Source organism: Salvia hispanica, chromosome 3 (genome assembly GCF_023119035.1).
Source record: "Salvia hispanica cultivar TCC Black 2014 chromosome 3, UniMelb_Shisp_WGS_1.0, whole genome shotgun sequence".
Taxonomy (NCBI): domain Eukaryota; kingdom Viridiplantae; phylum Streptophyta; class Magnoliopsida; order Lamiales; family Lamiaceae; genus Salvia; species Salvia hispanica.
The window spans coordinates 46,312,408-46,334,136 of record NC_062967.1 but is presented as its reverse complement, the minus strand read 5'-3'; the positions used below and the strand labels follow the sequence as shown (position 1 = coordinate 46,334,136).

Here is a 21,729-nt window from a genome sequence, read left to right as displayed (position 1 = left end):
AATTTAATTGATAAGAAGTTTTTTCTCTAACAAATTAATCGGAGGTTCGAGTCAGTTAATAAAGATGAGTAAGATGTGTGTAACTCGATCAAAACAACTAATTGGGTTGTGTTGTCTACCAATACATCCATAAACTCAAATAGAAGTTTTGCATAAAATATAAAAATTACCCAAAATTTAAAGAGCGTGTCTGGTCCAATTAGTCAGCCTAGCCCAAAATTGAAATGAGTCGTCCAACAAAGATCAAATAAATTTTCGACTATATACAAATCTTTGCCTGCAGTGTTTTCTTTTTGTTCTGGTAAATCCAATTGTAGATATAAGTTAGAAAGACGCCTAAGCAAAAGTAATGATTGTTCTGTGTGAATTTAGGCAAGTGTTATTTTGGTTGATTTGAAGCTCACCTAATATTTAGGCATTGGAAATCATTAGAGTATGGACTCTCTCCAAATGTAGACATATGCTCAAATCCATGTGCAACTTTGGACATATATTGTAAATTAGATACGAAAGCATTACCAGAATTTCAATATTCAACATTGTATTTTGATGTCATTTGTGATTACGATGGCGTATAACATTATTCTTTTAACTTTTAAAAAGCACTATACAAAGAACATGAACTTCGAACGCTTAGAAACATGCTAGCTAGTAATTGGTTATACTACAAAACATGTTATTAATTGATTATATTAAGAAAATGTAATAACTGAATGAAACTTTTTTCTAAGAAATGAAGGTTAATATACTAGTATAAATAAATGATCTGACTAAAGGTAAACTAAGAGCATTTCCAATGCTCAACCTAAAAACTCCCTTATTTCTCCCTAACTTCTGCCACATCAGCGCCACATCAGCACCAAAATTTATCCCCAATTTTTAGCCAACTTTTAGCCAACTGCTCCAAATGGTTTCTCCCTTATTTTTCCCTAACTCAACATTTCATTTTTGCATCATCACTAATATTGTTTAATTTTCCCTACAAATGTGTTTAATAAATAGATTTATAATGAACAATTCATCGTTGTATTAATCATTGGAAAATATAATACAACGAGAAAAAAAAAAAACTACAAAAAAAAAAAAAACGCCGAAAAATCGCCGAATCGCGCCTACGGTGGGCGCCGATGATTCGGCAATAAATCGGCGATGAAACGGGAGTTGGCGTTAATTCGGTAGAATTAACGCCGAAACACTCCCAACGGTCGGCGATAACTCGGCGATTTTCGGCGAAAAATCGCGGAGTGTTATCGCCGGACCATTGGGAATGCTCTAACATAAAAAAGTTACGATACTTCACATTCGTTGTTTCATATTCCAAATAATAAGAAGCATTGTTATGCGAATTCAAAATAACTAGAGTATAACTGATTCGAAGCTAATCGAAATAAGCCTTATTTACGAGATACTTCAAGGTTCATGAGTGTAATGAGCTATCTAAATTTTAATTACCTAAAATATTAATTTTTAAATAGATAAATTATTTTATTCACTCTAATTTGCAATAAACAAAGTTAGTTAGAAACTTAATACAATTATTATTAATAATACTGGTAAAAACACAATAAATATATTTATTCCAGTGCTTTCATAGTATTAAAATTAGTAAATAACTTAGAGCTTAGTTTGTTTAGCTAACAACTCTCACTAAGCTATCTCACAAAGAGATAACTACAAGGTCATTTTTTTTTCATCGTCAGTACATTTTACCATTATACCAAATGAGATATTAGTATGAAGTTATAAATGGGACGAAGCTCCCCCCGTGTTAGAGAAAATCTGAGGGTATTCTCGTAAATATACATATGATCCTTAAAAGTTAATGCACATTTAGTACTACGTAATCCGTATTCCAGTGCACGCACGCTTCTGTTTTTTATTTTATCAAAATTTTAGTGTAAGTATTTCGTTATTTCATGTTAATAGTATTAGTAGTATAATTTAAGTTTGAGACCGTTACTTGTTTTTTTTTTATTTGATTGATTGTATTATGCTTAGGCGTGCTTGATTTTGTTTGCATCTATATTGTTTCTTTCTTCTTGTTTGTGTTTTTCGTGTACTAAACGTTATCTAAATGTATTTCAATGTCCACCAAATTTTGATCAATTTAAGCCTTTTCTTTTGCTTTATACTACTACTAGATTTCTCTGATTCGGAAACAAAAATGGAAATGATAGGTGCTGCCCAACCAACTGAATCAAATGCAGCAAGAAAATTAAATAGTCAAGTAATAGACAATGATTACCAATTCTGTTAGAATTTAGAAAAATTTCCGAGTTAGATTTGTAATGCCGACTGCAATAATGATGTCCATTCCTCTATTAATATTGCTATTTCTAATTTTCTACTATGAAAATACCGCCGCGTGCCAATTGATAACTCAATCCCACCAAATCCCATTTTTGATTTTCCCACTTCATTTTACCGTATTTTTAGCGAACAAAACCATGGAGATACGTGAACGTCTCCATACCAAATTTATATAAAATCTTAGCTTTATTTCAAAGTATCTTGCACCAAAACAATTTATATTCACTTTAGTATAAGAAAAACATAAATGATGCAAGGCTCTCCAACCAGCCAACAATGACATCTCACATCTGTGGGCACTCGTATCAACCGACGATTAGCTGTATCTTGTTTTTTTTATTGTTTTAGAGACTGAATCTTTACAAAATAAATATGTGAATTTAACATTTATACTAGTAGTACTCCTACTACTTATTAGAGCTAGGGAGGAGATGAGTGGAATTTGGTTTTTAATAAGATTTCAAGATCCTTATATCCAAAAATTGTACTTCCTCACAATTTATAAATCTCCAATCTAATTTATTAACATTACATTCCATTACCTCATTTTACTCATATTCCACTATAAAATTAATGTACTACTACCTCCGTCCCAATTAAGTTGAGACATAACTTTTGAGTACGGAGATTAAGAAATTGTATTGAAAAGTATGAGAGAGAAAATAGAATAAAGAGAGAGTAAAGTAAACAATGAAATAAAGTAAAAGTGATTGGATATTTTGTTTTTTATTAAAAAGGAAAATGACTCAACTTAGTTAGGACATCCCAAAAAATTGTGACGAAGTGAGTATAAAAATAAACTTATATTCCAACAACTTTTTCTATTTACACATTTCCTTAAAAGACAGTGCCAAGTTAAAATGAGACTGGATAAAGTGAGTAATGCTTGAAGGAAACTCCAAGATATGAAAATGAGAAGCAAGATAAAAGAAGCTTGATGTTCACCCCAAGTAAGATTCCAATATGAAAGCATGATCATCTCTTTATTCTGTTCATCGAATGTGCAAGAACGTGACAAAAGTAAGTAAATCATTCTGAGTCTGACACATACACCAAAGCCCAGAGTCTTGTAAAGAATATTTTGACCACGAGGCCCTGGACAGCACACCCACCCACCAACCTGGATAAGATAATGTATACAGTCTGTATTCATACATCTCACTAATCTTGAGACAATAAATAAATCAAACCAAATCAGCAGAGACGCAACAAATAAATTAGAGCTAGAATTCAGATGCAAAAAAGAAGAACAAGATATTTTATCGGATAACAAGAATATCGACAAACCTCGACAAATACCAATCACACTAAACTGCAGATTCAAAATAGACTGCAAATAATAGAGAGGACGACAATATGGCAACCCATAAGCCAACAAGCTACCTATACAACATATTAAACTGCCACTCAAATATATCATCAGCCAAAAAGTTAGCTCCACTTTGATGCCTTCGTGTTCCTTGCTAATCCCTACGCGGACGAGGGACATAGTAGTAGTCTAAGTCAGAAGCACACCCATAGTTTTTCCCACAAAACCTCATCATCATTGCGTCATTTTCTTCTCTTCCCACGACCAAAGAGCCATTGGCATGCTTGTTACAATTATACAAACAACAGTGAAAGGGTAAAATTAGAAAATGAGAAGGACCAAACAACCAAATCCCTCAATGCTGTGAATGGATTATCCGCTATTGTGTACTGCGTGTCAGCCCACTTCTTGATACAGTCCTGCCGATGATAATGTGTTAATTGATCTCAAATAAAGACACACGACTGAAACAAAAAGGGGGCTCTCATGAATGTAAGTTATCAGTTCATCTGATAAGTTAAACAACAATTGCAAGCACCACGAGAAAACAAAGAGTTGTTGATATTGGAAGGGGAAGAAACAAAACATGATGCAAAGAACAGCATATGGATCTCTCAGAATCTTGACCAGTTCATACACTTCAAATAAGATGATTAAAGGATTCCATAGAAAAATTTAAGTAATGAATCCCCATCAATATTTATCCAAACCACATCAGCCAAAGAAGACTACAAACAGCTTTAATGTGTTAAACGCAACAATTAGTAAATGCCCAAAGCCACACACTGAGCAGAATCTAAGGCATGGCTTCCATGAAGTAAATCTTAATTTGAGACAAACTTGAAAAACATTAGTTGCTACAACAAACAATAGTTAGCCAGTATCATGATTCAACACAAGAAGTCGACAAACAGACTGTATCTAACATTGGCATACTTTGAGAGGTGAAATCATGTAAATTCATCCCTGGGACAAAATCAGAAAATCAGGATAAATCATGTGACAATACCAGTTTACTAAGGAGAAGTGGAGAACGTAAGAAAGACGCCGCTAGTATCAACAGATTGTATAAATATTGCATCCAAGTAACTAATTAACCCTTGTCGAGAACTAGAATAGCAGAAAATACCTCCCAGGAAGCATCTGAGAGCTGTTCATCGAACTCTTCGGATTCCCCAATCTTTTTGACTTATTTTCATGTTCCTTGTCCACCCGCATTGCAGCCACTTCCTTCTCCATAGCAGCCACCTCCCTTCTCATCTTTTTGGCCTCCACTTCCATTGCTTTAGTCAAAGTTTCTACCTTCTTTGCTAACATCTGATTGTGGAAGCAACCGAAAACCTTTAGCATTACGACAATAGTAACAAATGACTGAGAAAAGGAAAGAAATGAACCTCAATTGCATCATCCTTGTCTTTAAGGCCTTGATCCTTTTCGTGGCAAGCTTTCCTCAATGAAATCACCTCTTTTTGTAACATATCATATAACAACCCCGGCACACTATCTTCTTTCTCTGTAACTTGTATGTCACTAGGTTTTTCCACTTGAGTTTCTTTCCATGCACTACTTTGTGTCTCAGTTTCTTTAGTTCCATCACACGACTGACTTTGTTTAAAGTTTGGTCCTAGTCCATTTAAGAGAACTTTGGACCTGTCCAAAGATCTTGAACCACCATCAAAGGACTTTGATGTCCCTTTTGCATGTTTCAATACTGAACTGCTTCCAGAAGATCTTGACTGGAAGGATGGTGATCTCTTGGGTAAGAAGCCATTGGAAGTCAATTTTGAAATGTTATCAGCTCCACCCAGTGACTGGCGTCTTGAAGGACCATTGCTTGAGCTTCTTCCATCTGATGAACCACGAGTTGCAGTGTTTGGCGATCTCAAAGTCTCTTCAAGAACTTTCAAACGTAGCTGATACTTTTCCTGGTGAGAGATAAATAAATTTTAGATTCATTCTATTTTAGTTAAAATTCCGATTTTAATAATGATAAAAATAAGCAATTTACTTTCAGCTGGGCTTCGGATTTTGCTGCCCTCTCAGTGATAGCTAACTTGTCCCTAAGTTGTTGCATCTCCCCCTTGAAGACAAAGAAAGATATTATGAGAAATTTCTCAAAGATTTGACTAGTGGCAATACTACTACTTTCACTATAGCAATATAGCATACAAAACATAATGACAGGCAAACAAGGATGCAAAAATACCTGCAAAAACCTTCTTTCTTCTAACCATTGTTTGACAGGCATTACTTTGTCATTAGCATCTTTCCATTCATTGGCTACCACAGTCGCTACCCTATTAGCCGTTACCTTGGCACGAGCTAGCTCCCGGTCAAGCGTTTTTCTTTCTTCCTGAAACAAAAATAGTATTCCACTCACTTATGGAAAGCAAATAATGGAATAGTTTTGTATAAGTAGTGATGGTTTTAATGGGGTTGGTGTGTACAGAACATTACATTCATCTCCTGAACTTTCCGTTGGTAGTCACGTACAGCATTGGCAGCTGCGCCGCCAGCAAGCACAGCCTCTTCAAGTTCACGTACAGTTTGGGTAAGTTTTTCAACCTCAGCAACCTTCTGCCGATGCATTTTGTCCAGTATCTTATTTTCTTCCTGATAAAACATATATGATCTTTTATTATATGAAGAAGATAAATTTGGTGCTTCAGAATGACAAATAAGAATATCTAAAACCTGGCAAATTTCTATCTGCTTCATCAATTCTTGGTTCTTGTTTTGAAGGTCATCGACCATGGAAGCTTTTGCCAGTGCTACCTGTACAGTTCTCTCTGCTTCTAGTAGAGCAGCCTCTTTTGACTTGGTAAGACGGTCCAGTGCTTTGTTATCATCCTGCAGCTTTGAGATCTAAAAGGAACAAGGCAAGGTTATTTCAGTAATACCCTTAAATGAGTGTACCTCTTCAACTAGTAGAGCAGAAGCATAAAAGGCACAGACCTCCTGCCGTGCAAGCTTGAGCTCAGCCTCCAATGGAGCCAAGATTGCTTCAATAGGAGGCATGTCATCGTCCTTTTGGGCAGCATGAACTCTCCGAAGAGTGGCTTCTGCAGCAAATTGAGCCGCCATTGAAGCCTTCTTTTCATCATTTATTCTTTTGATTTCAAGATTCTGCCCATGAATGTTAATTAAAGAAAGAACATTGTCAAAATAATATAAACATTCAGAAAAGAAGAAAAGTGGGAAAGAGAAAATCTAGAGTGAGTACCTTGCTTTGTAAAAGCGATTCTGTTAATTTGAGCTTCTCATCCACCTTTCCTAACTCGTCAGTTAGCTACAGGTAAACAAACAAAAGTCAGATTTCAGACATGATTCAAGTTCGTCTAGCTACTTGCAAGGACGGAAAGAAAAGGGAGAATGTAAGGGAAGAAAATGAACTAGCTTAAGTATTTTTTACAGATAACTACTATGATATACATGAAAGGATTAGTTCAGTTCAAATGAACGGCTCAAACCAAATTATTTCAATAGGGAGTTCTTCTGAAATGGAAGAATATTTAGTAACTTATATTGTATGGTGTCATATGAAGATTGAAATACGTCATCCATTGAATAGATATGGGTTTGCATAAGTTGTAAAACCCAAAGAGGATAATAATAACACCATATCCTTCTTCCAAAGTTTTTAAAACTTGGCAACTTAGAAACAGACTTATGAGAATACTATGAGAATATAAACAACACTATCTCCCTTTAAAAAAAGCACTATCTCCCTCGTTTTAGGGCAAGAAAAGAATACTCTTCCAACACTTGTATCCTTAATAAGGAAAGTCAAGAAATCTAACAGCAAGCATTTCAAGAGTGGTGAATCGAGTCACATTACTCACAACAATCAGGGAATCACAATATCATCAAAGTATTACATCATGAAAAATATTAAAATTTGATTGATGTACATAGATATCACTAAACTCTTCCCAATACCCTCTCCGAAATCAACCCCATGTCCACTTAGCACACAAGATAGATTAGGCGTCAGTTTCCAGTATGAAACTCAACTGCAATGAAGAAGACATATCCACGAAAACAAATTTAAAGTGAGAGCAAAAGAAACCTCTTCAACAGCTTTTTCACGAAGCCTCTCAGACAGCTTTAACGCCTTGATCTGGGAATGAGCTTCCCCCAACTCCCTATCCTTATCTGCAAAACAGCAACCCTCGCTAAAGTTTCCATTTTCATTCATAAGTTATTAAAGCATCGCATAGTGGTCCATTAAAAATTAAAATAAAACATAAAATGGATAACTAAACAAGGATATGATTTTGTTCGGAGCTCGCAATTAAACACAATTATTTCCAAATTTACAATGCCCTAAATAAATGGCGCATAATAGCCGCACCGAATCAGAGCGAGAATCTAGTGGATCCAGCTGAAGGGACTCACCTCTGACTTCGTTCTCCAGTCGATTGAGCTCCAACTTCACCGGATCCGAACCATGGAGCAGATTTATAAACTCATCCGCGTCGAGGCTCGGCCGCACCGACGCCCTCCGCCGCGACGAACCCTTGCTGCTTCCCTCCTTGAACGACGCCGACACAGTTAGCGGCGTCGACGCCTGAGCATTGCCGCTGACCTCTCCGGGTATCCGCTCCGCCGTAAAGCCCGCACTTCCCTCGCCGGAAACCTCCTCCATCACTGATCTATTTCCTTTTTGCACCGCGCATCAAATTTCCGAAGACTTCCGTATTAATTATCACAATGCCTGTGTATAGATACAAATATTCGAGAGAGAGATTTGGATGAGATGAGTTTAAAAACAGTGCAGGCTGGGGTATAATTTGAGTGAAGATGATAGAGTTTTTTTAAAGAGAGAGACAGAGAGTGGTGATTTGAGTTCAAATTGACGCGATTTTGTTTCTCTCTCTAGAAAAAGGGAATAGCGCCGCTCTGAACTCCTTCCTTGTGTGTAATTTAGAGAGGAAAAAATCCAAGAAAAGAAAAAGAAAACGCCCGCCCACAAAATGACTAATAAACCCTCAGCAAACGCCACGTATTGAGAAGAAAGTCCGAGGAAAGGCCTGGGTAGAGTTGTCATAGAAATTATTGATTAGACGAAATCACTCTCTGTTGCTGTCTCTGTGTGCGTGTAAGAAAGGGAGAGGAGGATGAGTTGTTAATTAAATTTAAATTAAAACATGTTCCATTAATTATTACTGTAAATGAGAACATACAAATACAAATCTCAATTAATGCCTTTGTTCTAATAAATCCATCGCATCTACTGTAAACAAAACCTTTAACAGTGTAATATTGTTGGTTTAATGTAGACAATGAATACGTAGCATGTGAAGCTTAAATCGGACAGGTAATACAGATGATTACGGTGGTTTCATTTAACTCAGTTTAATTTCATTAATTTTGCATCATTTAGATCCTACAGAATCCAAGTACTAAATCCATCGCTTGCAAAACACAAGGAATCAAATATTGATGAAAATTATTTTTACCATTACAAAATAAGAATGGAGTTTAAGAGTATCTCCGACCATTTACACTAAACTCAAATCTATTTTAGTGTAAATGTTACATCAAATATGATTTTACTCCAACCATTTATACTAAACTCAAATTTAAAAGAATATTCTCTATATTATGCTATTTTTACTCACAAAATTTTAAAATTTTTTGGGTTTGAGTTTAGTGTAAACCTAAAGATAGGTATTTTTTTCTCAAAAACCAAAAATGAAATTGGTTTTGAAATACTATTGGAACTAATTATCTATCTCATTTTAAGTTTTTGTGTACCCTTAGAGATGATATGATGCAAACAAAGAATTCTTTTTTTTCAAATGCAAGAGTTTGTACATTTTTGTTGGTGTTGTTTGTTACTCCACTAGTTAATAACTGTAAGACCATAAAGCACATGTGATGTGTATTCCTTCAACCTTAACGCAAATTAAAACAAAAAACAAGTGCAAGCATTATTTTGTCGAGACAGTCACAAATATTATTGGTCTTGATCCTCTTGGTCTTGTCATCTTCATTTGACGAAGAAACGGGAAATGAATTTAATTTATTTTTGGAAAGATGTGATGGAAATAATATTCTGATTATAAATGACACTACTCTCACACACAGCAGGCACACAATGATAATATGACTCAAATTCCTAACATTTTGATCGAAGTAAAGACTCTTACCAATTAACAGTAATAACTTTTCATTTTCCAATTTGTTTATTTTCCACTTTCAATTTCAGTTGATAGGTGTTTAATTTCATATCATTTTTAAGACATAATTCATCAAAGGTAATTACATGATAATAATTTATACTTATTTCTAATGATTAATTTAGATTGTAATTATTTCGTTCATGTAATCAATGTTCTACTAGAAAAGGTTAATATAAATTCTCAATTTAGTAATTATTACTGAAGGTTAACTTTTTACAAGTTTTTAGTTAGTTGCCATTTTAGCTCAATATCGGAAATGACCATTTGATTATAAGGTGTACAATTTATTAACCATTAATATTCGAGAGCCTCTCTCTTGCCCTCTCTAGGTTGTGCATGCCAAAAAAAGAAGAATTAATTAATCATTCTTATTAGCACTTATTTACCTTAAATAAATTATCGCTGATTAATGACCGTGTGGCGTGTACATTGTGATTATATTACATGAGTTTGTGTCTTAATATTTGACAGATTGTACCACGTATTATTTGTCTATCAATATATTAGCAGTAACTTATAACTAATTGTGGTAATTTAAATAATCTTATTTATTGTGCTCTCTTCTATCCCGTTTATTACAATTGTACTCATTCTGGAGTACTATTTACTATAGATCTCAACTCAACAGATGACATTAATAATGCAGACTCATTTTACAAACTACAAATGGCATTTTGTGTGATGTTCGATAATGTCAAACATGTCATATGCACTAACCCTGATCCTAGTATAAACCAAACACTACTAGCTAGGAATACAATAGATAAAACACACTATACAATAGCTATGTTACGACATAAATTGGAGATTCGCCCCATTTATGCCTGAATCATCCCTAGGTAATTTAGCACAGTAATATTTTCCTTATTAGTTTGAGACATAAATTAGAACAATAGCTATGTTACGACAATTTTCTATGATAGGCCTACCACAAACTTGTTAAAACATCAACCACTAAGTATAGTATTACGATACGGTTCTCGATTTAGCAAATCTTGCATAATATACTTTTCTAGATTTTGTTTTATTCAACATATATGTTATTTTAGTTAGTTATCTTTATTTATTTTCTATATTTTTTATTTTAGTTAATTACTTTTTGATTTTATATCGATAAATGATTGACAAATGTTTATATGTCGAATATGATTTGATTGATGATTGCTTGCTATTTTTTTGACTAGTTTGTTAAGATTTAATGAAACTAGTTTTAAAGCTTGTGTATATTTTGTTTGAGAGTGATAATTTAAGTTTTAGATGTTCTAAGTTATAAAGACGGGATTAAAGTTTAAGTACGATAGTTTATAAACTAAATTAAAATGGTTAAGTGCTAGGAGCGGCACTTATAAGGTTCGAGGACGGACAATCGAACCAAGCATGAGAGATTATTTTGGATTGCAAATTTCAAGGTGAGGTTTACTTTATCTATTAGCATAGTGATTACATAATTATAATCGTTGTTGTGTCATGCATCATTCTACGAGCTTATGTGGGCCACGAGGGGTCCGATCCACAAGGGATCATATGAGTTTATAGCCCACAAGGGACTGAGACTAGTCTCACATACATATCAACTAAGTTGAAGTGGTTCATTGTGTTATGATTCGTTACACAATTGGTTATTACTGCTTGCAGTGTGCTTGCATACTCACATTTCATTTTTCACTACTACTATTTTTCTGGTTAAGGAGCCGGTGATGAGGCAGCAGTCAACGTGGTCCACGGTCTCCGCACTCCGCACTAATAGACCATTTGGTATGTTTGGGTAAAAATTAATTGTTTAGTTTAACTATTTAAGAGCATCCGCAATGGTCGGCTAGCGACCGGCTAGCCGATTCTTCGCGCTGGCCGATCGGCTAGCCGAACCATTGGAAGCGGCAAGCGGCTAACCGGCGAGCCGATCGGCGTGGGCTGGCCGATTGGTGGGCGCTGGCCGATGCGCTAGCCGATCGGCTAGCCGCCATTGTGGCGGCCCGATCGGCCAGCGCCGATTTTTGTTTTGTTTTGTTTTTTTTTTTTTTTACAAACCTATATAAACGCGATTTTCGTTTCATTTTCATTTGCACCACTTGTTTTAACGAGTTTTCTCTCTCTCTAACTTTCTGTACAAAGCATCATCGCGCAATGAGTAACGCGGGTGGTAGCGGTGGTGGTAGTGGTGGTAGTGGTGGGGATGCTTCGAGGAGTACGAACGGAGGATGAACGAGGCTATGAATGCCTACATGAACCACGAGATGGAGCGGTACATGCGTAGGGTGGAACAGCAGGCGATACCTCGCCCTCCACGAGTTGTCCACCGCCGAGTAGTGATTGATCGGGATCACGTAGGCTGCCACATCAGCCGTTTGTACGACGACTACTTTGCAGAGAACCCGCGGTTTCCCGCCAACATGTTCCGGCGGCGTTTTAGAATGCGCGGGGAGTTGTTTATGCGCATCGTTGGGGCATTAGAGCGTCAATATCGTGTTTCCGCTTCGAGGCACGATGCGGGCACAGCGAGAACCGGCCACACCCCTATTCAAAAGTGCACGGCGGCAATCGGGCGGTTGGCCTACGGGCGCGCGGCGGACATGTGGGATGAGTACCTCCACATCGGTAAGTCGACAGCCCTGAAATGTCTCGAAGGATTTTATGGAGGGCGTGATAAAGCGTTTTCGGTGAAGCGAGTACCTTCGAAGCCCTACTCCCGAAGATTGTCGGAATTTGATGCAGATGCGCGGGGAGAAGCATGGGTTCCCCGGGATGTTAGGCAGCATAGATTGTATGCATTGGGAGTGGAAGAACTGTCCGACTGCCTGGAAGGGGGCCTACACGACCGGCTACAAGTCAAAGAATCCCACGATAATCCTCGAGGCCGTAGGCGATTACCGGCTGTGGATGCTGGCATGCACGTATTTTGGGAGTAGCGGGTCGAACAACGGCCTCAACGTCTGAACTCGTCTCCCCTCTTCAACGATAAGTGCCAGGGCGTCGGTCCAGCCGTCTCATTTGTGGCCAACGCAACCGGCATGATATGGGCTACTACTTGGCGGATGGGATATACCTCGGTGGCCGGTCTTTGTGAAGACGATCAGACAAACAAGTGATGAAAAGAAGGCCTACTTTGCGGAACGACAGGAGTCGGCGCGCAAGGACGTGGAGTGCGCATTTGGTGTGCTCCGGTCTCGATGGGCGGCAATTAAGGGTCCAACGCGTTTGTGGGATGTCGGATGCGTTTCCCCAGATAATGTACGCCTGCATTATCCTGCACAACATGATCGTCGAAGACGAAGGCGTACACAACTGACTAGTTGGGTCAATGACGATGAAGCCGGTCCAAGCCACGAACGGCCACCCCTAGTGTACGACAGGGGGTGCCTCTCGATGAAGCCGGCCGCCTCAAGGAATTTGCCAACATGCGCCAAGTGGATGCTCATATTCAACTCCAAAATGATATAATTGAAGAGTTGTGGGCATGGAGGATTGCACGGCGATAGTTTTTTTTCTTTATTATGTACCTTTTTAAATGTAATTTTTTTTTATCTATGTACCTTTTTTAAATGCAATTAATGAATTTTCCCGTATATGTCTCGTAAATTTAATTCCATAATTTAATCGTAATTTTAATTCCGTAAATGTAGTATATTTTGAATTATTTTTATTGCGGTTGGCCTATGGCTGGCCTAAATCTGATGTGGCAGGTGGATTTTTTAGTGTTGCTGACGTGACAGGGGAGAGAATGGCTAGCCTATTGCTGGCCTATTGCTGGCCTATGTACTATTGCAGATGCTCTAAGGTTATCTTTCTTGGATTGTGACCAGATTATGCAAGATCTTTACTTTTAACCAATATAGTAGAGGAATTATACATTTTATAACCATCTTTTGGTATATTATATGAAATGATTTCGAAAAAAAGTTACTATATTTGTAAATTCGTACAGGAACTAAGCTAAATTAATGGACTTTTTATTTTCTATTATAGTATGACCAAATCGTGTTTTCTTTCTTTTACAAAAAATAAAAATAGTATACATGATTAAGGGATTAGAAACGTTTGTCGTTCTCTAGGAATGAGGGCATTACATATACTACTATGAAGTATGAACTAAAGAAATAAATTTATGGAGATTTTGGTTTGTAGTCATACAATAGAAGAAGATAAATTTAAAAATATACATAATTATCTTATTTATTTTTTATGTGAAAATGAATGAATAGATCTCGTTACAATTAACATAAATATAATACCTTCTTAAAAATCATTTCATTCAATATTGTGTTCTTATGAAAAAATAAATACTAAAATTTCTTTGTATATATTTTATTCACTTCTGTTACTAGGAGTTGCTCTGATCAAATAAATTTCTTTGAAAAGAAATACTCCTAACACCCCCGTTTTAAATTCATAATTTTGGCTCCATTGAAGAAGGCGAACCATGGAAATCGACGAGGACGCTCCTATCGCTCAATCACTCAACACTCTGAAGCGAAACAACAAACTCGCTAGGAATAAGGAACAACTGCTGCCCCGACCCGAAGAGCCTGCTCCGCCGAAGATTTTGGTTTCTAAATTCGACTATTCCTTTGAGAATCACTTCAAGGCCGTTGATACCATCTCCAGACTATGTGGGCATGCCGAAACACTCGACGTTAGTGAAGCGGAGACTAAGCGGTTATCCAATTCTATAAATTTATTGAGGTATCACTTATCAGAGTAATTCAGAGAAGAAAGATGTTATAGGCGAGGTAACCTCACCTCAATTTTCAGCTGCAGTGGTTCCTCAGGTACTAGTTCTTTTTTCTTCTTTGCATATTTTTGGTGAACGTTCTTCATGTTGAATTATCTGTTTTCAATTCTACAGAAAGAGATTCGGAATGTTAGTGAAGTTGGTGTGGAAGTGGAACATGTGTAAGCTATCTTGGAATTAGCTCAAGTCATATTATAATCTGTTTACTTAGTATTGATTTCTTATAATCTTTCAGCAAAGATTTTGTAATACATGTCGATGGTGCGGTCTGGGCATTAGACTAGTGCCCTGGAGGCGATCGGAAGTCTGAGGTATTATTATGCACAAAGCTTTTGCTTGCGTCTCTTCTTCTTTGTATTTCCTTCACATGCTTTAAGAAAACTTTAACTTGTAACCACAGGGAAAAAAAAAGGGAAAAAACTGAATAGATTTACTTGGAATTTTCGACACAAACTAATGTACTTTAATGTGATGGAAAGCACCATCTGACTTAGAACGTGGTCCAATGCTTTTTACTCTGGATATCGTGTTTAAGGCATCTCGTACATTGTTTAGAACAAACATATCACTGATACTGTTCATGATTTCTTTCCTTCTAAACTTTGATTCAGTAGTTTATCGCCTCATATCATAAGATTGGCGCTTCTCTAACTGGAAGAGGAGTAATCCAGATTTGGTGTTTCTTGGCTATCCATGAGAAGGATGTACCTTCTCAAGTGAAGAAAAAAGCACCAGACAAATCTAAAGACCTAACTCTGGTTCAAAGGCCAAGAAAGAAACCTCTTGGTGACACCGTGGAGAAGATAGATTCTGATAACCAACATGTTCAACCTCTTGCCATTGAATACCCAATGGGTTCATCTGGAATAAATTCTTCTGAAGGAACTTATGGAAATACCAGTAAACCTGTAGACTGTGAAGGACATCTTTTCTTAACTGGTCCTAAAGGAAGAGGAAATAAACGGAAGGCCGTACAAGGAAACAAGATTCACAGTAACAGCTTGCACATTCTCATGCATTGTCAGCAAGGAGAACCACCGCTTGTGATCCACTAACATTAGAAAGTTTCAGTTTAGATTCTACAAGACCGGATACCAATATAACTTTGATTAGTTCTTCTGTGGATCCCATTCCAGTTGATGTTGCATTGTCTAGAATGGTCATGTGTTTAGCTCACAATGGAAAGGTTGTGTGGGATATAAAGTGGCGGCTAGCCAGTGCTTGTTTCTCTGAATCCAGAAATATAATGGGTTATCTTGTTGTATTACTTGGAAGTGGTGTTCTGGAAGTGTAAGATTTCTCCTTAAGTGATCATCTAATGTGGTATTTTCTACAATGTTTATTCAAATGCTGAATGTGGCATGCATGTGGGAGGTCCCTTTGCCTTATGCTGTGAAACATGTGTATCCTACTTCCCAGAAGCATATTGATCCCCGCTTCACCAAACTGCAACCAGTTTTTAGATCTTCGGTGTTGAAGTTTGGTGATAGGCAAAGGTAATTTAGCAGTAGATACTCTTGATGGAATCAATCCTGTTTAAAGTATTCCCGTTTTGAAGAAAGTGTCGTGAGATAATTGCACTTAAATGCATGAACTTTAAACAAACTAACGTGGCTCCTGAAATTCAAATTTCAGAATTTGAAAAAATATGACGTGGTTAGCTGCCGGTTGCTGAGGACTGAGATATTGTGTTGAAGAAGAAAAATATAAATGACAAAACAATGTTGTTCTCCTGTTCATGTGTGACCCTCCATAAATTTGTTTATTTATTTTACTAAAATGACAACAATTTTTGTTACACCTGAACAACCAACAAGCGACCGCATGTTTCAGTGACTAGAATTTGAATTTCATGACATGTTTGTTTGTTTGAGCATTTAATTGTAATGATCTATAGGGTCCGTTTGGTTCACGGAATTGGAATTGAATTGAAATTGGAAACCTATGGAATTGAATTGAATTCCAAATCCTTTGTTTGGAAAAATGAAATAATTGATATGGAATTGAATTTAAAAAATTGAATGTGAGTGTGTGTGTGTGTGTATGTGTGTGTTGTATACTGTGTGCACTGTGTGTGTGAATGTGTGTGCTATGTGTTGTGTGCGTGTCCGTGTGTGTGTTTGAGGATGTGTGTAGTGTGTGTGTATGAATGTGTGTTGTGTGTATGTGCGCGTGTGTTTGAATCATGTTGTGTGTAGTGTGTGTGTAAGAATGTGAGTTGTGTGTGTGTGTGCGTGAGTTTGAATCGTGTTGTGTGTGTGTGAATGTGTGTGTTGTGTGTGTGCTTTTGCTGTGTGTGTTGTGTGTGCGTTTTTGCTGTGTGTGTGCGTTTTTGCTGTGTGTGTGTAGTGTGTGTTTGAGGATGTGTGTAGTGTATGTGTGTGTGTGTGTGTGTGAACGTGGTGTGTGTATGTGATTGTGTGTGTGCAATGTGTGTAAGAATTATGCATTGTGTGTGAAGATTTGGAATTGAAATTCAATTCCAAATCCAAAATAATTTATGATATCAAACACTAGATTTGGAATTGAAGGCCTCAATTCCAATTCCATACCTCCAATTTCGTGTACCAAGCGCAACCATAGTGACATTATTGTGGAAACCAAAGTAGAGATGCCCAAGGTTTTCGGTTCCGGTGGTTAACCGCGAAACCGGAACTGTGACAAAAATCTTGAATCGGAACCGTCATAATTTGAACCGCGGGCCGGTTCCGGTTCCAAATTTAATGAACCGAAACCGTCACCGAACCGCAGGTTCCGGACGGTTCCGAACCGCCGGTTTCACGGTTCCGGTGAGGTTTTCGAGGCGGTCAGCTTTTGGCAGGCATGGGTCGGCTTTTTCAGGCGGTTTTTGACCAAAACCGGCGGTTAACCGTGAAAACCGGCGGTTAACCGCCAAACCGGCGGTTTCCGGTTTTGGTGCGGAACACAAGGCTGACACGTTGCAGCTTCGATGGGATGGTTGAGTGCAGGTGGTCAGACGGTTTGTTGACCAAACCGGCGGTTTCGGGTGTAAAACCGGCGGTTCCGGCGGTTTTTGACCGTTTTTCAATTTTTTTTTTATTTTTTTTAAATTCGAATTTTGAATTCAATTTCAGATTTCCCCCCAATTTTTATCTATAAATACCCCCCTCTATCCTCACTTACATTTACCCCACTCTTGTGTTAATAAGAGTTTCTCTCTTCAATCTCCCAATTCTCTCTCTTTGTCTCCCATTTCTCATTGTGCTATTTGTGCTTACATTTGAATTATTCAAGTGCTACTCTTATATTACGCATTGTTATACTTGATCTATAGTTCTATAAGTTGTCTTTCTCAATTGCTAAAACAAAAAAAAATTATAAGTCCATATTTCTACTATAATTCCATAAACTATCAAGATGTCTTCATCCCGAGAAGGTCGTATTGATAAGGGAAAAGGAAAGTCCAAGAGGCCAAGTCGAAAATCCGTTATTGATGAGATTTCTCAAAGGAACATGGATATGTGGCAGGTTAATATTTATTATCTACTAATATTATTAATTATGAATTACATTACATTATTGTTCATAATGTTATTTGATATTTACACTACAAATATTATTTTGTAGAATCGAGAAGAGCAAGATATGGCCAATGCTATTGCTCTCTCCCGCTCTCAATCCCAAGGCGGACGTGGATATGGTGGCGATGCTTATGTTGGTAGTGGTAGTGGTGCTCCCGGTCCCGGTGCCTATTCTCAACAAATTCCAACCCCGGTGAATCTTGATGACGACGATGATGATGATGACGAGGAGGAAGAGGAGGAGGAGGCGGAAGAGGAACAACAACAAGAAATGCCACCCCCACCACCACCAAGGAGTCGTCGTGGTCGTGGTCGTGGACACCCTCCTCAACCTCCTAAACCAGTTGAAAGGACTTTAACCTCAGATATCATGGTCAAACATTTCAAGAAGGTACGAGATAGTACCGATCCGAACACTTTTAATGTGTATTGCAACTATTGTGAAAACGTATACACATTACGAAAGAGTGGAGGATATGGTACATTTACCCGTCACATGGAGAAAGCGCATCCGGTCGAGTTTGGTATCGCTCCAACCCAAACTCAACTCAACTTTCAACATGGAGGCGGGACCGGGAGTGGGACGGGTTCATCCCAAACATCAGGTATGTGTAGCAATACTCTTTTAAAATATGATCATAAAAATGCTCTTAATGTGATGTCTAGATTTGCTGTGATGAAACATTTTCCATTCAATGCTTTTGATAACGATGCTTTTGAGTCGAGTATGCGACAAGTTTATAATGCCGCTGCAAGAAAATTGAGTCGAACTTCTATGACTCGAGCTGTTGTTAGACAATGCATGGAAAAGAAGGTGCAATTAGGTACGTTTATTGTTAACTTGGGTCATAAAGTTTCGATTTGCTCTGATGTGTGGACTGATTGTTTTTGCAAAAATTCATATATGGGCATTACTGTGCATTTCGTTGATCACAGTTGGACTTTGAACAAACGTTTGATTGCATTTCGGGAATTTCCCGCACCACACACTGCACAAGCAATTGCTCAATTGATCATTCAAGTTTTGAATGAATTTCAATTGATCAATAAAATTTTTTCTGTTGGTTTTGATAATGCAAGTGCTAACACTGCTAGTATAGATGATCTCATCAGTGCATGTTCTCCTGTTATTGATGGCAAATATTTTCATGTGCGATGTATTGCTCATATTTTGAATTTGTGTGTTCAAGATGCGATCGATTTGTGGCAAAAGTATGTTGATCCTATTAGAACTGCTGTTAAATTGATTCATAACAAAGCTCCTATTGGTAGAGCTTGGAAGAAATATTGTCATAGCAAGCAGTGCAGGTACACCAATTTTCGTTTGGATGTTTCAACTCGTTGGAACTCGACGTACGATATGTTGGAGTCGACTTTGAACCACATTGAGTATTTATGTGATTTTTTTAGAACTTGCCCGCATGTTCCTTCTGATTTGCTTTTGATACCCTCTTGTTGGGACCACAACATGGATTTGTTTCGATTATTCCAAGCTTTCAAAAATGCCACTGTTGAGTTATCCGGTGTTTATTATCCTACTTCTGTGCGCGTTTTGGAGCATTGCATGTATGTGGCAATTGGTTTTAAGACATGTGTGAAAAATACTCAATTCATTGAGTTGAAGGCTATTTTGTTTTATATGGTTGAAAAATGGTTGAAATATTTTGCGCGTATTCCAAATGTGTTTTTGATTGCAAAATGCTTGGATCCAAAGTGGAAGTTGCATGGTGTGCATAAAATTTTAGACATGTACTATGGTTGTTTGCACGATTTGGATTTTTCTCAACTTCGCGAAATGGGCTTGACAAGAGGAGAAGGCTTCGAACTAAATCTTCCGAATGTTGAAGAAATCAAACTAAGGTTAGATAGTGCGCTTCGTGCTCTCTACGGGGAATATGAAATGCGATATAACACCATTCACCAGGTACGTGCTCCTCCTAGTCCTTCGACATTTGATTTTGGTGGCGGGAATTATAGCAATGTCATGATTGATCCCGACGTAGTATCACAATTGCAAGATCTATACGGTGCTACAACCAATAGGACTAGAGCTACTAGTGAGTTAGATATATATTTGGAATCGCGCTCTATTTTTCAAGATGCAGGTCCCCCTACTCAACAAATTGACGTCCTTGATTGGTGGGGAACACATGACAAAGAGTTTCCGATACTCTCGATAATGGCTAAGGAGATTTTCGCCGTTCCCGCTTCCACCGTCGCCGTGGAGCAAGCTTTTAGTGTCGGCGGTTGTGTCCTAGACGACAAAAGGAGCAATCTCTCCGCCAAAAACATGGAAGCCACTATGTTACTTGATGATTGGGCAAAGGCGGACATGAGAGCACAAGAGCCGGATTTCGACTTCCGTGTAGAGAGTGATGGTGAAGAGTTTTCCACCGATGACGAGGTCGGAAGCGAAGGCGCTCAACAATATCAATGACGGGGGGCGGTGAACGGCGAGCACGGCCGGCCAAAAAGGTAAGCAAGGTAAGAGAACTACGTGGGCTTTGATTCCTCAATAAAATTGTGGATACGTAGGCAACTCAACTTAAATTTGAAAAGTTTAACTTTGAAAGTTTAAGTTGAGCTCAAGCCCTTTTCAATTTTTTCCTTTTTCCCCCCATTTCATGGTTTTTTTTATTTATGTTCCGACGACACTTGTAAATTATATCACATTGTTGTATTATTGTAATGTATTGACAATTGTATTATTGTAATGTATTGTTGTCCGTTACAAGTTACAACTCAAATTCAATAAAATTGATATGATTTTCACCTTATTCGTCTTATTTCAATTTAAATTATCCATTGCCTTGTTCCAATTTATTGTATAAATCCAAAATTCCAAATTATATAGCAAAAAAAAAAAAAAACAAACCGCCGGAACCGCCAAACCGAACCGGAACCGTGAGGAACCGTACGAAAACCGGCGGCTTTGTATTATATATATGAGTTGTCAACCTTTTTGTTCTGCTTCTAGATGTGTTTATGGAGCCATGGAGGATGAGACAATGTGGTTACTCAGTTTAGAGAGGGCAACACATGATATCCCACTTACAGGAAACTATCACAATGTGGCATCGAAGCATGAGTTCCATAGTTTTCACTGTTCCACGTTTGCAATATGGAGTTTGCAAGCTTCAAGGTTCACAGGTTTTTTCTTTACATAAATATTTCTTTTTTTTTACTTCAGATTGCAGGTGTTTGAAACTCAAGTTCACCTCATGTGAAAATAAGAATTTCAGCATTATCCTCGTCTATGTTTTTGTCTTGGGATACACACAACATTTCTTATCCTGCCTTGGTGGGACTGGAACATGCTTTCGTGGTAATTGAGCCCCTCTATTTAAAACTCTATTATACACACGAAAGGCTGAAATTGTTGGTAGTGACATGTTTCATGAGTTTGATAAAAGAAAATATCCAAGTACTATTGATCATAAAAGCATTACTAAAGGACTGTAATGAGATCTAATTCCCTTAGGATGTTGAAAAATTACTCAAAAAGGGACAAAAATTGGAAAGAATAAGAAATAAACAAAGGAGGAATGTCCCTCGAATTGTTGTATAATTGTTTGAGTTATATATTATGTGCGGACGTGCAGTCATCTATTTTCCTCATCATGGAATGGAATCAAACATATTCTTACTTTT

At 37.5% G+C, this 21,729-nt stretch overlaps 1 protein-coding gene across 1 annotated transcript; it reads right to left on the bottom strand.

The window, feature by feature from the left end:
• Positions 1–3,545: 3,545 nt before the first annotated feature.
• Positions 3,546–8,521, bottom strand: LOC125213746 (microtubule-associated protein 70-2-like). Its single transcript, XM_048114455.1, has 11 exons — positions 8,018–8,521; positions 7,689–7,774; positions 6,843–6,908; positions 6,575–6,745; positions 6,314–6,484; positions 6,077–6,232; positions 5,826–5,972; positions 5,628–5,699; positions 5,014–5,544; positions 4,749–4,936; positions 3,546–4,038 (listed from the first exon to the last, which is right to left on the bottom strand). Exons 1-11 carry the CDS (start codon positions 8,265–8,267, stop codon positions 3,999–4,001), a joined length of 1,878 nt encoding a protein of 625 aa, XP_047970412.1. The 5' UTR covers positions 8,268–8,521; the 3' UTR covers positions 3,546–3,998.
• Positions 8,522–21,729: the final 13,208 nt, after the last annotated feature.

Excerpts from the sequence above, each read along its gene's own strand:
- LOC125213746 (XM_048114455.1), bottom strand. The coding sequence starts at position 8,267 with ATGGAGGAGGTTTCCGGCGAGGGAAGTGCGGGCTTTACGGCGGAGCGG. Across the intron at positions 5,700-5,825 it reads AAGAAAGAAGGTTTTTGCAG|GGGGAGATGCAACAACTTAG; the intron begins GTATTTTTGCAT and ends TTTGTCTTCAAG. Across the intron at positions 5,545-5,627 it reads AATCCGAAGCCCAGCTGAAA|GAAAAGTATCAGCTACGTTT; the intron begins GTAAATTGCTTA and ends ATCTCTCACCAG.